This window comes from Pezoporus occidentalis, unplaced genomic scaffold, assembly GCF_034315485.1.
Source record: "Pezoporus occidentalis ecotype Australia unplaced genomic scaffold, CSIRO_AGI_Poc_V1 ctg21, whole genome shotgun sequence".
Taxonomy (NCBI): domain Eukaryota; kingdom Metazoa; phylum Chordata; class Aves; order Psittaciformes; family Psittacidae; genus Pezoporus; species Pezoporus occidentalis.
Window position 1 is genome coordinate 6,867,596 of NW_026913964.1, and position 23,778 is coordinate 6,891,373.

At 37.3% G+C, this 23,778-nt stretch overlaps 1 protein-coding gene across 2 annotated transcripts in view; it reads left to right on the top strand.

Moving 5' to 3' along the window:
* DPH6 (diphthamine biosynthesis 6) overlaps positions 1–23,778 on the top strand; it is a 213,238-nt gene that overhangs the window by 2,221 nt on the left and 187,239 nt on the right. For both annotated transcript variants that reach the window (XM_062619375.1, XM_062619374.1), the window contains exons 2-3: positions 1,970–2,064; positions 4,475–4,668. In XM_062619375.1, the coding sequence (XP_062475359.1) occupies positions 1,970–2,064; positions 4,475–4,668 (289 nt within the window). The remainder of the gene's footprint in view (positions 1–1,969; positions 2,065–4,474; positions 4,669–23,778) is intronic.

The following is a 23,778-nucleotide window of genomic DNA, read 5'->3' on the forward strand; positions in this document are numbered from 1 at the left end:
TACAGTGAAGTTAGGAGGCCTTGTAGGTAGACACCATTTTAGTTTGTTTCTTGGTATGGTCAGTTTTTAGGGCCATGGTAACACTAACACAGAAAATAAATAACAGTACAGTAGCATGTGATCCAGTGAGCAATTTAAATGGAGTAATTGGTGGTCAATGTGGGAAATTTGAATATAGCCTCATCTTAACAGGTCTTTATTAATCTTTTCAAGTAAATAAAACAAAGAGATTTATTCTAGTGTCCTTTTAGTTTTTTATTTTAAAATAATATTGAAATGCTGCAAACAGCATAGGCATTTATTACTATCATACAGTTATTTGTCTGAAGTTGTGTTTGGAGTTGAAACCGGAACTAGTGGGAAGCTTTTATTTTTCAAATGAAGTCATTCAGAAAGAAAAGAGCCTTTGTCTCATGATTCTGTTAAGCCTGAAATTTCATGTTATGAAGTGAGTAGGTTTTCAAGCTGTCAAGCACAGTATCCAGAATTAATGAACATCTGACTTTTTTTTTCTATTATTACTTTTTGTTCATATATAGGTTAGAAGAAAGTTGTAGGTATGCATGAGGATGAAGTCAGCTAGGGATGGAACCTTGAATTAAAAGTCTTGTCATATTTATATTTACTTTTATAGCACTGAAACATAAGCAACTACTTTATGAAAATCTGTTAGGTATGAAAGGATACCATATTATTTATACTGGTTTTACTTTTGGTTTGAGTTATACAGCAAATTAAGGTCAGCATACAGAATTTTAGCATGAATAAAAGCAGAAATTGAGGTGAATAGCTATATGGTTACATTCCTGTAACATGCTTTGAAGCTCTTGCCTAGTGGGCCAGATAAAAGTGGGAACTTTACATTGGAAATACTGAAGAAGTTTGTTAGTAATAGTGTGGTTTCAAGAAAACCAATGGTCTAATGTAGCATGATTGATTATACTATCTGTTCTCCTTTCCATGTCTCAGTGACTCTAAGGCTGCATGCATTTCTATAGACATGGTCTAGATCTTTGTTCTAGTGCCAGCCTGTGCCTTGCGTTTTGTACCTTGGCATTTAAACTGCGCAGAATCTCCACCTTCAGTTGTCGTTTGAAGGCTGTGAGGCTGAATGTGGATTTTGTAAGCAATGTGTATTCTAGAGCACTCTTGGTTTTATTGTTGGACTGTGACATTTGATAGTGATTAAGATTCATGAAAGATACTGTATTTCAGTCACACCAGGAGAGCAGGATTCTTTCCTCACTGATAGTGGAAAGGTTCTAGTAGATCTTGCATGAATGTCAAAATTGGTTATGTTTTCTGTGTTACAGTATTATCTTTTGGCCTCAGAAAAGAATATCATTCTGTTTTTCTGTTTTTTTTTTTTTTTTAATCAGCAGTAGTTGTTTTATTTGCAGTTATATGCAGTAAAAAATCTGCATGTTCAATGCAGTGTCAATTGAACTTACTGCCTGTAATAATTACAGCTTTTGAAAACGGGAAGTACATTTAAAATGTCAAAACTTAAACAAGGTATCTATCCCAGGAAGGATAAATGTAATTCCTAACATGAAAGTTTTCATTTAAAAAGATTGCTAATGCTGGCAACTCTCTGGAGCAGATATTGTTATTTCTTAATCCAAGTTATCTAGTAATGAGTACAAAGTCATTAATCTTTGGAGTAGAAGATAGTCCTTGTTGTGAACGGATTCCAGTGTATGTGACTGTTCTTCATGGAACCTCTCAGTTCCAAAATTACGCAGATTGGTAATGAGATACTGAACTGGATGTGTGTTTTATGGATACTCTGTGTAGGAACTATATATTAAAATATATTCAGTAAATATATGGTAAAGTCATCCTTTTCCTAATGGTTTGCAACTTTTCATTTTTTTTTCCCAAAACTTTGTAACCAGCTCTGATGTTTAATTTTCAAGCCAAAGCTTTATCTGTACTTCTAATTGCTACTATCTTCCTTTTCCTACAGTGGTGGGAAAGACAGCTGTTATAATATGATGCAGTGTGCTGCTGCTGGGCATCAGATTGTTGCTCTGGCCAATTTAAGACCTGCTGAAAACACAGGTATGAAGCCACATTTCTTATAGAAGATTTTACTTTTTTATATATATTAGAAACAATGGGGGCAGAGCTGTGCCTGAATTAAGTGTGGTGTTTTGTTGTTTGGTTTTTTTTCTGATGTGATGGTATATAGTTTTGCATATTAAAGGGCAATCTAGAAATCTTAATACAGGTATCAAAAATAAAATGCTGTGGAAATGTGTTGAACGTTTTTTTCCTCCAGGGTGGGAGGAAAAATGCAAGAAAATGAAGATCAGCAAAGAAAGGCTTGCACAATTTGAAAAGGGGAGAATACTGTTCCTGGTGCTAGACAAAGGGATTGTGTGAATTCAGTAGCACGCATAGTAAAAGGTGGTAGAGGGTATCATCAAACAAAACAAAAACTATTTCTACAAATGCTTTAAAATGGCATAAACCATTCCAGTTGCCCAAAACAGGCTGTTTTGATGTTGCTCATGCATTTTAGCCTTATGTTTCTTCCTCTGTTATTCTAACCAGCATTTGTGGATTGCATAGAGGAACTGATCTGGGTTGGATTGGACCTTGATGCGCTTTTTCCTGTGTTTTCCCTTCCGTTTAGTTTGGGCCAGTTTTCTGATAGCACTTCACAGGCTGTACCTAGACTTCTTTCTATGAAAGAGAATGGGTGGAAAAAAAAAGGAAGTCTATCAGTGGGGAGGTGAGAAGGTGAGCTGAGTACTTCTGTGTTTGACTAGAGCATAAATTGAACTTGAAGTGAGACTTGAAAAGGAAGTGAGTTGTTTCCTGGTTGCTAGGGGTGAACGTTAATGTGTGTTAACATAGGTTAACTGTTTAACATATGTTAAACAATTAAGTACAGTACCTAGTAACTGTATAGTTATGTATATGACGATATATAACTTCCTGCCACATATACACACGTATGTATGTTAGGAAGATACACAGAAAGTGAAAAAAAAGGGACCTAATGTCATAAATGAGTCATGGGTGGAACTGGCAAATGCTAGGGACTACAAGAACAATTTATTTTCTGGGTAGCTAAGACATAGTCATTTCTAATCATGTTGAAATATGTTGTCTTTAAACTAATACATCCACATCAGAAATGTAGAATATTGTCATTAAAATAAAATGCTTCTTTTAAGTATGTAGTTGGAAATTTTGTGGAAAGTTAATTGAGGTGCCTCAGGCAATAGCGGATTCTATGCCATTCATTTTATTTTATCTTGTACCACTGTTGCCTGGAGAGTCTCAATTAATAAAGAAACTGTATTTTGAACTGAGTATCATTTTAAAGACCTCGTCATATTTATGTTGAAAACTACTGAGTTTTGTTTTAAATCAACTCTTTTGGTTTACTTTTGTTAGCTGTGATTATGGGTTTGGATTTGCCTATTTTGAGCAAAGGCGTATCTGTTGTATGGCTCCAAATGTGACATGACCTAATTGTTGCTTCATGAATTAGTTATCTTGATTAATGCTACAGACCATTTTCTTTGCAAAATGTGCGACATAGGTATACAGGACAGATGCTTGATGTGTCTGTGTAAGTTAAGAGAAGTTCCAGTATTACAAATTAGCATTAAAATAGTGAATAGTGGTGATTTCACTAATAATAATGTATTGCTTTAGCAATCTGTTTGAAAAATTATTTGAAATATTTTATATGCAAACAGTTTATCATATCGTTGGAGATTTAATTCTATTCTGTGATGTCTGCATTTTAGCTTTTTTTTTTCTTATCTGCTAGCTACAAACTGCGTGTAAGAAAATCCAGTTAAATTTTTCTCCTGGTTAACAAAATAATGGCAAACAGTTGATTTAATTTCAAGTTTAATTTTTAAAAGGAGTGAAGGTAGAAAGGACCTGGATATTATGACAGATTTCCTTTTCTTTTTGTGTATTAAGCACTGTCAAAACATTATAGCATTTTACTTCTATTCTACTTAAGCAGAAATAATTTCTTCTTGAAGACCAGATAAACAGTAAAGTTATTGTAAATTTTGACAACCTATTGTTTATTCTCAGTTTTGCAGTGCATTCCAACTTTCTTGCTCTAAGTATGTTGAAATGCATCTGGGTTTGTGCTCTGAGCTGCGTTCCTGTTAAAATTACCATATAAATAGGAGCAGGATTGGACCATTCTGAGATTTTTGGATGAAACAGGGATGAATACTAAAGATGAAATAGACACCACAATTTCCAAATAGATAACGTATTTGTGACGTATGTCTTCCTGTCCATACATCTGTTGGGTGGAGAATTTTTTATTTTATTTTCTTTTCCATGTTTATGAAGGTATTGTAACCAAATATCTGTTTGTGAACTGGAAAATAAGAACATTTAAGTTTTCTCAGTGCTTTGTAGTATTGTGATTATCTGTAATTGCTGAAATATTGGACACAGTATGATTGCTTCTTAACTGTTGCAGGGCAGACTGATGAATTGGACAGCTATATGTACCAAACAGTAGGACACCATGCCATTGACCTGTATGCTGATGCGTTAGATTTGCCACTCTATCGTGGTTTCATAAAGGGTACCAGTATAAATACTGGAAGAGTGTATACTGCATGTCAGGAAGATGAAGTTGAAGACCTTTACCACCTCATGAAACTTGTTAAGGTATGCTGAATGAAGAGGGTTAAATAACTGGGGACTATTATATTACTTACTCATTTATGAACTTAAATAAATTACCCACTTAGGTATTTAAGGAAAGCTTTAAGAAAAAAATAGAACACTTTCACAAGTTTTATTTCTTTGTTCTTTGCAGATAGAAAGTGTAACTTAATTTATATTCCCCAACATAAATCAGACATACTAATCCCCATTTCAAACCAAAATTTTGTTCCTATTTGATAAAAACACCAGGAGCAAGTGCTCAGTATACACTTAAAAAAAACAAAACAACATTGTGAAAATTGTAAGTAAAATGTTTATGTAGTTCCATACTTGAAAGAATGCATTGCTTGCTTACTGGAATGAGAGATGTTTTGGATTTTGTACATTTATTGATCTATGCAAAGTAACATCTAGACATTTCCATTTATGTATACTTTAGCTCTGTAAACCAGAATCTGTTATTTTTAAGTTGCAGATCAATTGCAAAGTATTACAGAATATTTTAAAATGGTAGTTTTGATTCTGGTAGTCTTGTAACTTTGTTCTACTGTATCACATAATAGCAATAACATACATCAATCCTTTTATAGCTATAAAACCAGTTAAAGGGAGGTAATGGGCCTCTTTGAAATTTATGCTCTGTTCTTTTCCAAAGTGTTTCTTGTGGTACTTTATTTTCCACCAGAATTAAATCAGATCTCATTGAAATAAATAGAAAACCTCGGATTGACTCCAGAGGTTTTACACAAAGTTTAAGTGAACATGCTATGTCTGTTCCAGGTAGGTGTGTTGATGTCTGCAGTGCACAGTACTAAAGCAATACAGTGTTCTGAAAAACTTATTAATTGCTATTAAAAAAAAAAGTAAATCCATGTGTAATTTTATTGATCAAACTGGTAGACTGCTTTCTGAAACTTCAGCTGAAGTTATTTTTAGTCTTCTATTCAGGTATTAAACATTTTCTCACCCCCTTTCCTCCACTGAAATGAGAATTGAGATTCATGAACCTAAAAGCTTGAGGCTTGTTCTTTGTTCAGTTCTTTGTGAACTGAGTGCAGAGTGCTTTCTGAACCATGATGGAGTCAAATGTTACATCTTGTAAACATTTTTGACAGGGAAATCACGTTTCTCTAAATAAAATTAAGATTATACACCTGTGGCAGAGTATGAGACTATGAAGTAGAAGAATAGTGCATATAGGCTATGTGGCCTCAAGCTGTGCCAGGGGAGGTTTAGACTGGGTATTAGTGAGAAATTCTTCACTGAAAGGGTTGTCAAGCACTGGAACAGGCTTCCCAGGGAAGTGGTTGTGTTGCAGTCCCTGGAGATACTGAAAAGATGTGGGGAGGTGGCACTTAGGGACATTGTTTAGTGGTGGTGGCAGTGTTAGGTTAAAGGTTGGACTCAATCTTCTGGGTCTTTTCCAACCTAAATGATTCTGTGATTCTATGATTGTACTTTAGAGTACTTTACAGAGGTTTTAAATGGAATGTGCATATCCTGCAATACAAAAATTGAAAGAAATACGGTATAGCAGTTTTAAATTATCTTTGAACTATGGTAATATTAGAGATTAGAAGGACCGGTATATGCTGTCTCTTAAAGCTGCATACTAACAGCTTTCTGCCACTGGGTGAGATAATAAATGACTGATCAATTTAATTAAAAATGGGCAGATTAGTGGCAATTAAGATGATACTTCCTTTTCGATTCTTTCTGTCTTTGGAGAAATGGATGCCTGACATAAATTAATCCTAATGCTAAATCTTGACAAATTCTGCTTTGGAAGTTTGTACATGATAATTACAACTATAGTCGAAAGAGATGTTATCAAGTTGTCTGGAACTAAATAACTGCTTCTTTCTTGTATAGCAATAATAATTCGACTGTATGATATTTTAAAGATATAAATATTAACAATATACTGCTTTTATATTAGACTTTGGATAACCATGCCTTTACAGTTAAACCTATCTATGAAATTCTGGTGCAAAAAGTTTCAATAGAAATCTTGCATATTCTGATGCAACATTATCAGTGGTACGTAAAGCACCTGTATTTGTTTTTCTAGTTTTAAAGAAAAGATATGAAAAAATTTCCTTTGTGTATTAACAGTAGCTTTGAAAGCTTTCTAATTTTACTTTTTCACATTATTTATAACTGCAGTTTTGTGGCTTACTGATGGCTGAGGATTTTGTTTTAGGAATTTTTTTCCTCCCAGGTGTTAATAGTTTTAAACAGGGAACTCAATTTGCATTCTGTTGAAGAGAGGGGGGGAATTCTGCAGAAGCCTTATTAAAACACATCCTTGAGTGGATGTAATTTCAAAATGCTGTTCAAACTAACGTAGCTCTTTTTTTCCTGTCCAATGGTTTGGGCCCAAGAATACATGAAAGGTGTGTCTAGATCAAAATCACAAAATGTGCCTCACTTTGTTTGTAAAGAATGCTTGTATTGCAAGTTCTTCCTTATTAAAAAATTGAAACAAACAGTATTTGAAAAACTAGTACGAATTCAAAAGTATTTGGTGTTTTTCAAAAGCAATGTTACAAGAACAAGATTTCCAAAAAGTTAAATATTCCTCTGCAGTGCTAGAAAACCCAGGGCAACAGACCTCTTCTAGTCTGTGGGACTCAGAAAGTGGTGTTGACTGCAAGTGACCGTAAACCTGCTAATTTATTGTCACAAGCCCAGATGATTGATAAATATGAAGGAAATTTATATTTGCCTAATGCCCTGCTTTAAATTCTGTATTCAGTATACATTGTGCAACATATCAGAGTACATGCTTGATGTCTAAATGTATTTTACTATTCAGTCCTCACCAGATAGTGGAATATTTATTTTGGGACATGTAAATCTTGTACTCTATGGAATAATTTAATCTGCTGTCCATGTTATTGAATTAGGCATTGCAAACACCCTGATTTGTCCATGTTTGTTGCTTTGTATATTGGAGATTTTTTTCCAGCAAAGCATGTAAGGACTACTTTCTTAATCGTCTGGATAATCCTTCAGGGTCTTACTAGAAAATGCATGGAAAGCTGTGTTTATTTCCCTTCAGTGGTTGGAAAGACTGGTGCATGGAGGCGTTTTTATGAAACTTTCCTACAACATGCTTCTTAATATAGGCGTATTTAACTGCTTTTCCCCCTTTTCAATGTAATTATGATCTTGTCCAAAGACATTGATGTTTCATGAAAGCACATACAGAAGTGGTGTTAGGTAGGTTGCATGTTGGATTGTTTTCTGTATGTCATGGAACTATGGCTAAACTTTTGTTAGGGGAGTGATTGTAGCAGCTTCCAGACTATACAGACTGACGCAGGATAATTTATTTCAGTTCTGGTAATTTATTTTAGTGTCAGTAGACAGTTCTGTCCTCTTCCAAGTTTCTTACCTTATCTCCTCTGCTCTGTGAAGACTTTTCCTTTATTTGGTAAGTTTCCATTGCTGGAGTAATTTGTAGAATTCTTGAACTTGGTAAAAATGATGGAATGTTGGTGTGTGTGGAGTTTTTCTGGGTTTTGTTTTCTTTCTGTTTTTTTTTTCTTGTTTTTGTCTTTTTCATTTTTTTGTGTGTGGTGGTATTTTTTTGTGTTTTTTTTTTTTTTTTTACTTCAGCTACTTTTTAATCTTTTTCAATAATATTTGTAATTATGTTTTTTAAATTACTAGTTAAAATTTGGTTCTAGTTATAGTTTCTTTGGAATATCTCCTTGTACTTGCTATAAAGAATGCAAGCTGATTTTCAGTGCATATTCAGTTTTAACATGTTATTTCTGTGAGGTTTTTTTGTGGTGCACTTCCTGGGTTCTGAACCTGCAAGTTTACAAAACGCCAGAGTATACTTGAATATACTGGGTCTCAGGACTGAAGGATTATTAATTATGGTATCATCTATTGATTATCAGCTGAAAAATAAGAATTGATGTTGGCTATATTGGATATATGAGACATTTGAATAATCACAGTTTTTGCTTGTGGCACTATTTCATTTTTTCAGTAATGTGGAAGGGGAGAGAAAGAAAATTTATTTTCTAAAATATTCTCACTTTTTGGAGTAGTGATCTTGTAACTCAGTTGCATTCTGAAACAGTGATCTTGTAACATAATCGGTCACTAAGAATAAGTAACATTTTTTGTTACAGCAACAAAGAACTTATTAATATAGCGTGACTCCTGTATTTAATAATTATTCTTTAAGGACAGGATCATGATTTTTGAAACGGACCCAGACTTTTGTTTATTGAAGACAGGAAGTATTCCTGTGTGAGAGTTAAAATGACAATAGCTGTGTAATTTTAGATGTTATTTAAGATTTTATCTTGCTTGAGACAAAGTACTTTGGCTGGGAAGGTTCAGGTGGAGTAGAGGTAACTTAGGTACTACCATTATTCAGTGAAACTCCCTAACACTTGAAGTTCTTCAGGAAACAGTTCAGGGCTTGAGATGAATGGATGAAATACAAGGTTATTCTGTGCCCTTTGGATAGGGGTTAATTCCCTCACAAAAGGTAAAACTTTCAGTTCCTCATTATTGCTAGCAGTCTTCCTTTCGTCCTTCTCCAGAATTTAGCTGCTGTGGCCAATGGGTAATCTTGATCCTCGCATTCAATCTGATAACTAACTTTGTGTTGCTTTTGTACAGCCCAATGTCTAGAAGCTTCCATCAGGAAAAATACATAAATGTAACGCAGTATTTTACTGCAGGCATTGCTTGACTGTCTTCACTGTTATAAAATGCATTTCAAAGAAACAGGGAAGTATTTAGAAATAGTCATTTGGGTTTTATGTGTCCATTTTAATTAGCTCTTGGTAGTCCCTGTGAATTCAGTGGTAATATTTATATGATAAAGTATAATAGCATACTCTTAATACTATTAACTTGTACAAATAGTGCTTGTAGATTTCCTTATGAGTCCTAAAGATCTAAATATTATTAGTTACGGATTTCTGATTGAGTTCAGTAATTGTAGTCTGAGGACATCAGCATGCTGTTCACCAAACTATGTTCACAGTTGAAGAAAATTTGGTGTTTTCCCTATTATGATTTGAATTACTTGTAGGCATATAGACAAATCCCTCAAAGGTGTATTTCTCTACATTTTTGAAAAAGATTAAATGGTAGGGAGAGGAATTTGTCTTTTTGCTGAATTTCCAAAATAATCACTCCTCAGGTTTTTTTACCCTATATTTTAAGATTATTGCAAATCAAGAATACTGTGCTTTGTTATTTTGATATATTGAGTTTATCTATAATTCAGCATTTGAAATGCAAAATTAATATACAGCAAGTGAAATTATAACATTAGTATTAAAAAAAATCCTAAAACCTCTTCAGTGCCCAGTTAGAGGAAACAGTGATAGGTAAAACAATGGTATGTATTTTTTGGGCCCTCTACTAGTCGTGTTAGTTAGATGAACATTTGGAGACCGTATTTCTTAGCGCATTTCTTTTTGCCCTTAGAGGTGAAAGTTAAATGTGAGCTTTTAGAAATTGTATAGGATGGCCACCTACACTGACAAATAAATAACCCTTCTGCTTCATAAAGGAAGACTGGAAGACTTCTCTTTTTTGTTTTCGTTTTTTTTTGTTTGTTTTTGTTTTTGTTTTTTTTTCTTTGAGACAGTGTTTGTTGTAGTTCATAATGTGGCGTCGACTAGGTTCTTCTACTTTTTATAATGAGTACATTTTTATATGTGAGAATTTCGATTGTCCCTTTCCATTTATCATGTTCAAAATTATTATTTTTTTTCTTTTAATTCTGAAGTCAAGCTCTGTACCTTCCTTCAACTAGGGGATGACCATCTTCATCAGCACTGAGTAAGAGTGGGAATTAAGTGAAAAGGGTAAGAAATGTTTGCATAGTTGGCAGTGCTTTAAGCAGTGTAAAACTAATTCTGTATTTTGTGCCGTTCACAATAAAGGGTCCGCTTAACGTTTGTTGAGCGGTGGTTTTTGTTGTTGTTGTTTTTCTTTGGGGGGGGGTGGTTTTTTTTTTTTTGTTGTTGTGTTTGTTTTGTTTTTTTTTTAAATGGGATGAGATCAAGGAAATTTTTTAATGAACTCCATGTCTCATCTAAACTGTTCGGGAAGGGTCAATTAATTTTTTTCCATAAGAGGATCTTGAGCAACATCTTTGAGGTAGTTTCTTACTGTGAGAAATTTAGAACTTTATGTAAACAAAAAGCTCACTGTATTTCTCTGTTAGGTGTGTGGAGTTGTTTTCACTTCCTCTCAAGCTTGTGTTAATATCAAAAAGCAGAGACAGGCTGGTGGTGAAAGATGGTAGGCAAGCCTGAGAGGTTGTTCTGGTCAGCTTTAAACCTCTGATTGCCAGGTTTTCCTAATTTCCCATTTCCGGGGCATCTTTAGCGTGACCTTGCCTGCTGAATATGATGTTCTGGTTTGCAAGATTCTCACATGCATTTGGAAATAGGCAGCCAGGCATTGTTTACAGGACGCCAAATGAACCATGCACTCACAGCAAGTTTGATAAACACACATTTCCTCCTTTTATCAGTGAGATTGCAGAATGTGAAGTATGAGTTTCCAGTTTTACTCATTCCCTTCAAACCTTTTCCTGTTTAAAAAACTGAATCCCAGTAATTGGATGATGATATGTCCTTAGGTTTTGTTTTGCCTTTTTGTTATTGTTGTTTTGAATTCAACTTACTGGTCACTGATGCTTTATTTCAGTGCCTACCTTGACCAGGTTTGGCAGACTTTCAAATAAAAGCTTTCCATTTGTTCACCACAGAGAGGTTCATCCCTATCAATGTAAAGTGAATGCTAATTAACAGTAATGACTTCTAATCACTTTGCTTTTATACTCCTTTAGGAGCACTGCTATTATCCAAAGTAGTTAAGTGAAATGCTTGTATATGAATCAACAATGCTGTATTTATTCTCACAGCTATTGCTCATAATCAAGCTTTGAATAAATTACGATTGTAAAATTAGTTTTAATGTGCTGTATTGCATGGGGAGAAAGGAACCTCAAATATCTTGTTAAATATCTTGAATATTTAGAGAATTATCTATTAACATTTTGGCATTCAGTATTGTAGTTCAATGGAAAAATACATTAAGATGTTTAAGCCAATTTTGTAAATGTTATCAAAACTTTTTTTTTGTGGTTTGCATTTTATTTCAGTGACATGCATAGATTCAACAGCCTCAGCGTCAGTCCCATTTGGATCCAGTTGCATGACTGTAGGAATGAACAACATTCTGAGTTAAAATGCAGTTAAGTTTTACACAGAATGTGTATCTTGACAACCTCACCTGGTTTAGCCCGCTGTCATAGTGTGTATTTAGTAGCTTAGTATGTATTTCTTTTGTTGATACTGTGCATCTAACAGTTTTGTTTACATGCATGCAATCTGCCTGCCTGCGCGCATACATACTTCAAAGGAGTATGGAAGTAAAACTAGTGAGATTTTTATTAATGCCTAGAAACAATATAGTAAGATGAGACTTTATCAAAACTAGACTGCTAGAAACAATACCAATAAAAAACAAGAGCTAAACAGACTACTAAATGGGTAGTGTGTTCAACAAATTTAAAATAATTCTGATTCAGAAACAGAATTGGGCTAAACCCGTGATTTTTATGAATTTGAAATTTAGTGAACTTTCGCACTTAACATTGCACATACAGGTCTTGTTTGAAAGTGAAAGATGGCAAAACCTGGATGAAACCCATTTCTGATATGCGTATTAGTGTCTGTGTTCATCTTGTAGTAACAAGTTGCTTGAAACACAGGGAATTCCAGGCCTCTGTCTGTGAAGGAGCTGGGGTCTTGCTTGGCAAATACACTTGTGTTGCTTGGTTTTGCATTTAAAAAAAAAAAAAAAAAGAAAAAAATTCATTTTCTGTAGCAGTTTCCTTTCACATAGTACCTCTGTCTTCGCATGCTTAGAGACACAGTTTCTTCACAGTTACCATCACAGTTCTTAGCATGTGGATGTGAGTATCCACAGGCACCGTCTGTGGTTTGATTTTGTTTGTTTTACTCGTTCACTCACATAGCTGTAGACAATTTTCTGGTACATCTTTTGTTTGCTTGAGCATCTTCTCTGTTAACATTTATTCTTTGATTTATTATGAAGTTACTCTCTATCTTAATTTGAAAATACCTTCTATGTAGCCTTTTCTCTCTAAATGTGAATTTCAGTCAGTGTTCATAAAGTGCTATGGGTTTGTCTTTTCGTTGTTGGTTGTTTTGTTGTTTTGGTGGGGTTTTTTTTGGTTTGTTTTTTTTTTCTGTAATACTGTAAAACATGCTGCTTGTGGGTTTTGCCACCACTTTGATGAAAAAGAGCAACACCTTTCTTTCTACAGTTTTATTTAAAGGGATGGTAGTATCATTTCAGTATTTTTATTTCTTACTTGGCATCTTCATCATGCTTTTTAAAACTTTTTTTTAAAGCATTTTTAAAAATGAAAAATACAAAAAATTATTTGTTCTGTGCTGAGGTAAATGGCTGCTTTATATTATTTACACTGATGAGGCAGTGGTAATATATGTTTTAAAATTAGTGTTTAATGAAATGTAATTGGGGCTAATTCTAATAAAATACATTCAAGGGCAGGCAAGCTTTCCTATAGATGAACAGTAAAATAAAAATATTTGTGAAGACAAATTTGATATCTCTGATGCTCATTCTTCATGTAAAAATAATTTTGTTTTCTTATAAAATTACAAATTTATTTAGGCTGACTTATTTAACACGTTCCCCTTCAATGTGAATGTCATGCATGCGGTAGTTTCATGTTGCATTATTTTTAACTAGATACTTAGTATTTCTGATCAGTATACTTAAAGGTAGTTCTGGAAAGACTGGGATTTCATTTGGTTTATATTGCACCAGTGTTTACCATTTTCAAAATAGAAATGATTGATTTGTAACTGTCATTATGAAAAGGAATAAGATGGAACGTGTCTTTCACACTCTTAAGAGGGTACAGTATGGAGATACTCTTTCTGTTGATAAATTCTGCCTGTGGAAGAATTGCATAACAGTCATCACTCATTTTCATATTGATTATAAGTGCGACTCTAGTAATAGGCTGCTGCTTGCAAAGGATAAGGGGGCGCCATGATTAGTTACATTTTCCATGGAAAGTACTACAAAGGAAAATGCCAAATGCGTGCACTGCAGTATTCCTATCAGCCTGACAGTCTGTTATGTGAACTTCTTTTCAGTCCATTTTCCTTCAGAAATACAGCTTCATTTTTTTTTTCTCATTATTGTTTTAGGTTTAGTGCATTTGCATGCTCTTCTAACTCCGGATTCTTTCTTTAGTTAGTTATTTTCCTGACAGTCTTCTGTTCTTGGGCCCTGTTACACTGTAAGTTTTGAAAACTGATACAACAGTGCCCTCTAGTTTCTTCCTACATGGTTACTACCTACAGCTGGCTTTGAGCATTCAGGTAAGGAACAGAATCTTTAGCTCAAACAAAAGCACTTTTTTCTTAAGGAAACATTTTTATTTTTCACTAATTGATTACATACAAGAAAGGGAACAAAAGAGACTGTTCTGAATGATCTTTTAGGTTTATAAGCTCTCATAATTATCTAGGAAAACCTGAAATTTTATCAGATGTTCAGGACAATCACTAAAATTGGATGGGATTTTCTGAGTAGTGGAGGCTTTCCTGAAGTTATTACTTGAAGTGGAGCTTCAAAACTGAAATTATTTTGCACTTGCTTGCTTTGTGCTCTCTGCTTCTCTTAAACCAGGTCTTGCATGATCTGCCAGAACACCTAAGCTTTATTAATGATGTTGTTTTAATTCACACAGTGACTGAAGTAATTGTTGTTCATTAGCATTGGTTTGTCTCCAAAACTCATTTACAATTTAGATTTCTCTTTTACCTCATTATAGCTTCATATGCAAATAACTTTTTATTCTGTGTTTTCTGCAAAAGTTGTTGGACAGGTTCAGTATTGAACACACATGTTCCCCGCATTCACATACATGTGCATTCACACTGCCACTTAAATATTATAAACTACAGTAAGAAAGCATAGCCTTTTAATAAGTAAATGCTTTAACTACAATTAGTTTCTTCTGTAACAGAATCATAAAAGTCACTCTGTGAAAAGTTAAATGGCTTTATTTTATGGTGGGGAGTGTTAATGTATGTGTAAAACACACTCTTAATGCACTTCTATGAAATGAAAATCGTAAGTCATTGCAGTAAATTATGGTTAATGATATAACCTTTGATAGCTATTCAAAACATTCCTGTATCTCTAATGATTTGTGTAAAACACATGACTGCCCACATGCCTTGGTTCTTTGGAACAGTAGGTTGATAAATGCACCAGCTTTCTACTTCCAAAGACCATTTTGTTGTGTAACAAGTGATAAGAATTTTGGTGGAGTAAATAGTACATCGCAAACCACTTCTTGCAGTATTTGAGATCTGTAATAAGTTATGATGAAGACTAATTTAAAATCACATCAGGAAGTGAGATGCTTCAGGCGTGTAGTGTGCAGCATCTTTGATTTTCCTCTGTTTTATGGGTAATGCCTAGTCTCTAGTTATATGGTATCTTTACTTTTTACCATGGGATTTTATATACTGAAGTGTTGCTGGGGGAAGCAACTGTTATGGCATAATGTGCACTGGTTAATCCAGAAAATACCCTGTGTATACTATTTCATTAACATAAAGCAGTTATGTAAGTTTAAAAGGTAAACCATGTTTTTTAAGTAAAGCAACTATTGTTCTACTGGTTAAAAAGTAATGTTGGATTTGATCAAAATGACTTCATTCTAAATTTAACTGAAACTCTTGAGTAGAGGTTCTTCTCACACTGATTGCATAAGTATTGCTGATCTTAAATATTGGGATGGCCTGTTTTTATAACTGTAGGAAGTGTAGGTAATAGTCTCCAAAAGACTGTGAAGTGCCAGTACATACTGAGGAGTTAGGGACTAAAGGCAAATGAACCTGATTGTTCTGTGTTCTTTAGGCACCTGTTTTGCCATCTTCTCTGTTATGTTTTGGGGTTTGATTTTTTTTTTTTTCTTTTGGTAATCCAAAGTGATACCATTCTTGGCTTTCTTCAGCTTTTCTGTTCCCTTGCATACCAGCACAAAGGAAAGATTAATGTGTATGGATGTACAACATTTTGTAGAACTTGATTTTAACCTGTTAATGTTTGTGATTTGACAAAGCCAGATGATTACTCTTTTATAATTGCTGGGATTGATTTATTAGTCTTTCTTGTTCGTGTAGTCATGATGGTTACATGATGCTTTTGGTTACATTTATATTACATGACGCATAAATTTACGTTACATGGTGCTTTTGGTTACATTTGTTTAAAATGTATCTATAGAAACTTCCATTGAAGAGCTGTGACTTTCCTAATAGAAGTCTTTCTTGAAGTTGATCATTAGCTTGTCTTGATTTCTTTTGGATGGAAAGGATTAGCATTCAGTTTCCCCTTTGAACTGAAACCACATGGAATACATCCACATTTAGATTTCTCCCCAGGTGTTTTGTTATTTCTTTCTTATTCAGAAAATTAAAGTTTTCATTCTGCTACAGCTTTGTTTATAAAGTCCAGTAATTCTTTTTTCTTTCACATTCCTTAACTTTCTTTAGACTTCTACAGTTTTTAATAGTTTTGATGTTTTTGTGCTGCAGTAACTGTTTTTGCCACCTTCAGGATTATCTTTTGGAGACAAGTCCTGTGTTCTTAAGGAAAGTCTGTCAGGCATTATTTATTACCCACTTGTTGTGACTTATTCATTGCTTACATCACCATTCTCAAAAGTATTGGTTTACGGAAATGGTGAACAGTGCTGTGAAGAAAGATCAATAAATGCTTTCAAAGGAAGATTTACCCTAAGACTTAGATCTTATTTTTAATACTAAGTCTGTGCTATTGGTTATGAGAGATGGTTTTAATATTTTGACATCAAATACCCTGTTTCTCAGGATGCAAAGATGCTATTGTGTAAATAACTTTTTGTGGAACAGCATGACTTCAGCAGTTAAGTTGTGTAATGTCTGATTTTCCAATTTTCAATACTTGGTGGCTTTTCCTGAATGCTTATCTTCTGAGCTGAAAATACAGTTTCATTCCTTAAGAAAAAGTGATAAATCATTTCTATAATAAACAACCTGAAAAACTTTCTTTGAATTTTAGTGATACCATTATGTGTGACTGCATAAAGAGAGGAGAGCACTTATTTGCAATCATCAGTTGGAAAAAAAAAAATCTGCTTTTCACCATGCCTATTTAAATTACTTTGAGAGCTTAATGACTGATGCTGTCTTTCCAGGCCATCCAATTTCATGTGATATGGTTATTATTGACACTTTTATAAAGGTGGTTACTCTAGAAAACTATTTGAATATGTAGTAATAAATTTATTGTATTGCAAATTTACGCACCTGAGAATTTGAAAATGTCAAATGCATACTTTCTGCTCTCTGCATTATCTTGAACTTCAAATAAACTGGGAAAGCAGATTGTAATCATAATATAGTAAAGAAAAGCAGATTGTAATCATAATACAGTAAAGATTCTATCACAAAAAAAAAAACAAAACATTAGAAGGAAAGGTTCAAAACAAAAAAGTTGCATGGGTGTGTGATAGACCTAGGTTTTTTATTTCTTGATCTCGAAATGTTATTTTTTTCCAATATTTTTGAAGTGCAGATTAAAAAAAAGCAGATGTGTGCACACATGCACATTGTAGACCAGGCACATGAGAAAGCTGAGACCCTAGAGTCTCCTTTGCAGTAGAGACTTCTGCAACATGAAATGAGGGACTACCTCATCTAGTTAGCAGTCTGCTGCTATTTCATAGGTAGGAAGCAGGTTTCATGAGCTAGAATTTTGTATTCATGAGGTGTTTGGGGGTTTCATTGGGAATTTTTGTTCAGTTGATTCGTTTGTTCTTTTACCTTATAGTTGTTGCTCCATGAGTTGGTAGGTATTCTTAGTACTTTGTTATTATCAGCTGCTCTCAGTACAGTTATATCAGTGACATTCCAGCCTTGGAATATTCATGTTCTCTGTAATTATTTTGCCAGGCTGTCAGAATTTTGGCTGACAGGATATTCCTGAGAGATAGAAACTAAAGAGAGGGTTTGCCACATTATTTAATATGCTTATAGTACATCACAGAATACGCTTTCCTTGGTCATTGCTGTGGTGGGAATGTAAAATAATACAGTTATGTATTCTCAGAGGTGCACGTAGCCTTCGCTAGTGTTAGAGTGTACATTAGGCATGCGCTGAATGTTAGTAGGCCATTAGAGTAGCCTGCTCTATTACCTTTTTTCTGTATCAGTAGTAAACCAACTTCAAACTTAAGCATGAGGTCAAATTTGCAAAAACATAAGAAGTCTTCACAGTATCACAGTATGCTAGAGATTGGAAGGGACCTCAAAAGATCATCTAGTCCAGTCCCCCTGCCGGAGCAGGAACACCTAGATAATGTTAACACAGGAATGTGTCCAGGCGAGTTTTGAATGTCTCCAGGGAAGGAGACTCCGCAACCTCCCGGGGCAGCCTGTTCCAGTGTTCCGTCACCCTCACTGAGAAGAAGTTTCTTCTCAAGTTTAAGTAGAACCTCTTGTGTTCCAGTTTGTACCCATTACCCCTTGTCCTATCATTGTTTGCCACTGAGTAGAGCCTGGCTCCATCCTCGTGACACTCCTCCTTTATATATTTATAGACACTAATAAGGTCACCCCTCAGTCTCCTCCTAAACTATAGAGACCCAGCTCCCTCAGTCTTTCCTCATAAGGGAGATGCTCCACTCCCTTAATCATCTTAGTTGCCCTGCGCTGGACTCTCTCCAGCAGGTCCCTGTCCTTCTTGAACTGAGGGGCCCAGAACTGGACACAATATTCCAGATGCAGTCTCACCAGGGCAGAGTAGAGGGGAAGGAGGACCTCTCTCGATCTACTAACTACCCCCCTTCTAATACACCCCAGGATGCCATTGGCCTTCTTGGCCACAAGGGCACAGTGTTGACTCATGGTCATCCTGTCGTCCACTAGGACCCCCAGGTCCCTCTCCCCTACACTGCTCTCTAACAGGTCGTTCCCCAACCTATACTGGAACCTGGGGTTGTTCCTGCCCAGATGCAGGACTCTACACTTTCCCTTGTTATATTTCATCAAGTTATTCCCTGCCCAACTCTCCAGCCTGTCCAGGTCTCGCTGGATGGCAGCACAGCCTTCTGGCGTGTCAGCCACTCCTCCCAGCTTAGTGTCATCAGCAAACTTGCTGATAGTACACTCAATTCCCTCATCTAAATCGTTGATGAATATATTAAATAACACTGGTCCCAGTACTGACCCTTGAGGCACTCCACTAGTTACAGGCCTCCAACTAGACTCCGCCCCATAGACTACAACTCTCTGGCTTCTCTCCGTCAGCCAGTTCACAGTCCACCTCACTACCTGATCATCCAGTCCACACTTCCTCAATTTAGCTGTGAGGATGCTGTGGGAGACTGTGTCAAATGCTTTGCTGAAGTCAAGGTAGACCGCATCCACCGCTCTGCCATCATCCATCCATCGTGTTATTTCCTCATAAAAGGCTAAGAGATTGGTCAAGCATGACTTCCCCTTGGTGAAGCCATGTTGACTGCCCCTCATAACCCTCTTATCCTTGATATGCCTTAAGATGGCACCAAGGATAAGGTGTTCCATCACTTTCCCAGGGATGGAGGTGAGGCTGACCGGTTTATAGTTACCAAAGTCCTCTTTCTTGCCCTTTTTGAAGACTGGAGTGACATTTGCTTTCCTCCAGTCCTCAGGCACCTCTCCCGTTTGCTAAGACTTGGTAAAGATGACGGAGAGTGGTCTAGCAATGACTTCCACCAGTTCCCTCAGCACCCGCGGGTGCATCCCATCTGGACCCATGGATTTATGGATGTCCAGATTGCTCAGCTGGTCTCTAACCCATTCCTCATCGACTAAGGCAAACCGCTCCGTTGACCTGACTTCATCTAAGGTCTCAGGGGTACAGGGCCTTCAGGACTGCTTGCAGCAGAGTAGACAGAGACAAAGAAGGCATTCAGTAACTCTGCCATCTCTGTATCTTCTGTCACCAGAGCACCCATCCTGTTCATCAGTGGGCCTACATTGCCTCTGGTGTTAGTTTTGTCTGCCATGTATTTGAAAAAGCTCTTTTTGCTGTCCTTGACCCTTCTCGCCAGGTTTAATTCTAAGGAGGCCTTAGTCATCCTAGCTGCCTTCCTACATCCTCTAGCAGCAGCCTAATATTTCTCCCAAGTGGCCAGCCCCTCCTTCCATGACCTGTAAACTCTCCTCTTCCACTTGAGCATACCCAGCAATTCCCTATTTAGCCACACTGGTCACCTGGCCCTCTTCCTTGACTTCCTACGTGTTGGGATGTTTCGATCTTGAGCACGGAAAAAGCAATCCTTGAATGCCAACCAACTATCTTGGGCCCCTTTACCTTCAAACAGCCTTGCCCATGGGATTTCCCCTAGCAATTGCTTGAAAAGGCCAAAGTTTGCCCTGCTAAAGTCCAGGGTTGCAATTCTACTTTAGTCCTACCACACAAGATCCTGAATTCCACCATCTCGTGGTCGCTGCAACCAAGGCAGCCCTCAACCCTTACTGCTTCAACCAGATCCTCCTTGTTAGTGAGGATGAGATCCAGCAGCACTCCTCTCCTGGTCGGCTCATCCACCATTTGCAGGAGGAAGTTATCATCCATACACTGGAGGAACCTCCTGGACTGTGGCTGGGTCGCTGAGTGGTCCTTCCAGGAAACATCAGGGAAGTTAAAATCCCCCACGACAGCCACGGCCTGTGACTGTGAGGCCGCTCTCAGCTGCCTGGAGAAGGCCTCGTCAACTTCCTCACCCTGATCTGGTGGTCTGTAACAGACACCCACAGCAGTATCGCCCCTGCCAGCCTGCCCCTTAATTCTCACCCACAGACTCTCAACTCACTCGTCATCTGTCCCTGGACAGAACTCAGTGCATTGCAGCTGCTCCCGCACATAAAGAGCAACCCCACCACCCTTCCTGGCTGGCCTGTCTTTCCTGAAAAGGACATAGCCCTCCATGACTATATTCCAGTCATGTGAGCTGTCCCACCACGTCTCTGTAACTGCCACCAGATCATAGTCTCCTGACTTAACACAGGTTTCCAACTCCTCCTGCTTATTTCCCATGCTGCGCGCATTGGTGTACAGACGTTCCAGGGAGCGAGCTGAGCACACCGATGTCACCCTAGGATTATAGGAGGCCTCCCAGTCTTCATTAATTCTGGAGTGCTGCCCCACTGGGGCAAGCCCAGCTACAACCCCATCCCCCTTCGAATCTAGTTTAAAGCTCTCCAAATGAGCCCTGCTAATTTGTGCCCCAGCATCCTTTTGCTTCTGTGAGATAAACCTTTCCCACTTGTCCAGACTGGTGCCCTATAAAACCAGCTGTTATCAAAGAATCCAAAGCCCTGCCTGTAGCACCAGTCTCGAAGCCAGTCGTTTATGGACTGAATCTTCCCATTCCTTCCCACATCATCAGTGGAAGATGGAAGGAGTGAGGAGAAGATCACTTGAGCCCCAGACTCTTTCACCATCCGCCCCAAGGCCCTGTAGTCTTTCTTCATCCCCCTCAGACTGCGGGAAGCAGCTTCCCCCTCACCTGTCTGGAAGACCAGCAGCGGGTAGTAGTCTGTCGGGTGCACCAGGTTGGGGAGCGCCCTGGTGATATCCCTGATCCGGGCTCCAGGCAGACTACACACTTCCCCATGATGAGGGTCAACTCTGCATATCAGGCCCCCTGTGCCTCTCAGAAGGGAATCGCCTACTACAATGACCCTTCTTTCTTTCTTATCAGAGGCAGTCTTGAGGTGCAAAGTTGACCTCCTTTTCCTATGTGGCCTTGTAGGCTGGCCTTGCACCACATCCTCACCTACCTCTCCTTCAAGATCCAGGGCCTCAAGCCTATTACTGAGGGACACCTGGGGAAGCAGGTCCGGAAGGGGGGAGGGTTTCCCACGACACCGAACTGGAACTTGCTTCCAACCCTCGTCGTCTTTTTGGTCCCCTACCTCTGCGCAACAGCTACAGGGCAGGGTCTGTCTCAGGCCATCCCCCTCTGTCTGAGAGGGCAGGGGGTCCTTCCCCTTTTGGCGGGTATCTCCCTGGAACCGTTCCGACTGGCACGCCAGGGAGTTACTCCACCAGTCGATCTCCCTTTCACACTCCCTGATGGTCCTCAGCGTCTCAACCTCCTCCTTAAGTTTTGCCACCAGTCTAAGCAGATCTTCTACCTGCTCACACCTCACGCAGGTGGAATGCTGTCCTCCCTCCCCCGGCAGCAGCAGGCTCTGGCACTCCCTGCATCCAGAGACCTGAACAGCCACGGTTTGGGACGGGGTCTCTGTCTGGGTTGCTGCAGTCTTCTTACTGCAAGCTCTCTTTCTGGAGGCGACCATATTGGTCAGCAGTCTGGGACACCAAGTCTTCCAGGTGTTAGACTTCCTGTCTTTTGATTAAAGCTAATATCATGATAAAATAAATACATTCTTGAATCTATAAGAAATTCAAAAGCAGGAGGATCCATGCTTTTAGGTGTCCTTTTCAGTCAGTGGTCTGGCATGCTGGTTTGTAGCAAGTGTCATTCAGCTCCTTGTAGTTCCTGGGAATTTTCCTTTCCATCAATTCTGAAGTCTGTCAGAATTTTTTCCCTCTTCCACTTAGCAATCTGTGAGCATGTAATTATGATATACTAAGAGGATAGCACAATTGCAGACTTTTGTGACTTTTTATAACATATCTTTAAATGTATAACTTTTTTTCTTGAATTTTTTTTTCTTACTGTTTACTCATGACTAGGATGGGAATGAAAACTCAAAAGTTTGAAGGTTTTTCTTTTTTTAAAAAAAAAACCTCATACTTTGAAGGGTAGGTATTTGAATTTGTAAAATGTATGTTTGTAAAATACGTTAACTGAAGAAAGGAGGTGTAAACTATGCTTAAGTGATTTGTGCTAAGATTGCATGAAGTTTTTCCTCACCCTGCTTTCTGTTCTCTCCTTCAGCTAACTTGCAGTTTTTTGGTAAGGTGGCAGTCAGGTTTTCAGTTTTTATCCACATGTTATGCTTTTGGTTACATTTGTGTAAGATGTATATATAGAAACTTCCATTGAAGAGCTGAGAGCTTCCTGTATAGAAGTCTGTCTTAAAGTTGATCATTAGCTTGTCTTAATTTCTTTTGGGTGGAAAGGATTAGCATTCAGTTTCCCCTTTGAACTGAAACCACATGGAATACATCAACATTTAGATTTCTTCCAAGTATTTTGTTATTTCTTCCTTGTTCAGAAAATTAAAGTTTTCACTTCCTTAAGTAGGCAATTACATCTTTATTATGCAATGGTTATCCCTAATGCTTAGCTTCTTATTTCAGCAAAATGTAACACTCATCCTTCTCTTTGGTCATTTGTTGGTATGTTTCAGTAGCTGGCATGTTTGACGGAATGTTGAGCTGTTGTCATTATGTACCTTTAAAACATAGAAAGTGTAGTCAACCTAATTAGTTAATTGTGTCTTATTAACAACTCTTGACTGAGAGGATGCTGGCCATTCTCACATAATTTTGGTGCTTCAAGTGAAAATGGGTTTGGGATCCTTGACCTCTTCCTTCCAAGCATACAGTCACAGTACCACTGTATAATAAAACATATGCATTGTGAACAGGAGACAGTGATTTAAAACATTGAGACCACAAAACCTCCTCAGTTTAAAAGCTGACATCTGTCAATAAAACAGTAGCAGTTCAGGTTGAAAGCCTGTTACAAGTATTTCTCTTCTGTTGGATGAGTCAAAAGTATTTGTAGGAAGGCCACGCTTCCTCTCTAACAGGTAAGAAAGCTCAATAGTGGGTAGCCCATTGTGCAGATTTCTCCTCCAAGAACTAGAAGGGGACTGAAACCTTAATGAATGTGAATAGCCCTGACCTTCCACCATCTGTAAACATTTGTAATGTCCTTGTCTGTATCTGGTTGATTTTATTTTTTTTTTAAATCTGTCTGTGTCACACAGTCAGTTTGTGCTGGACTAGACTCACAAGACTGTT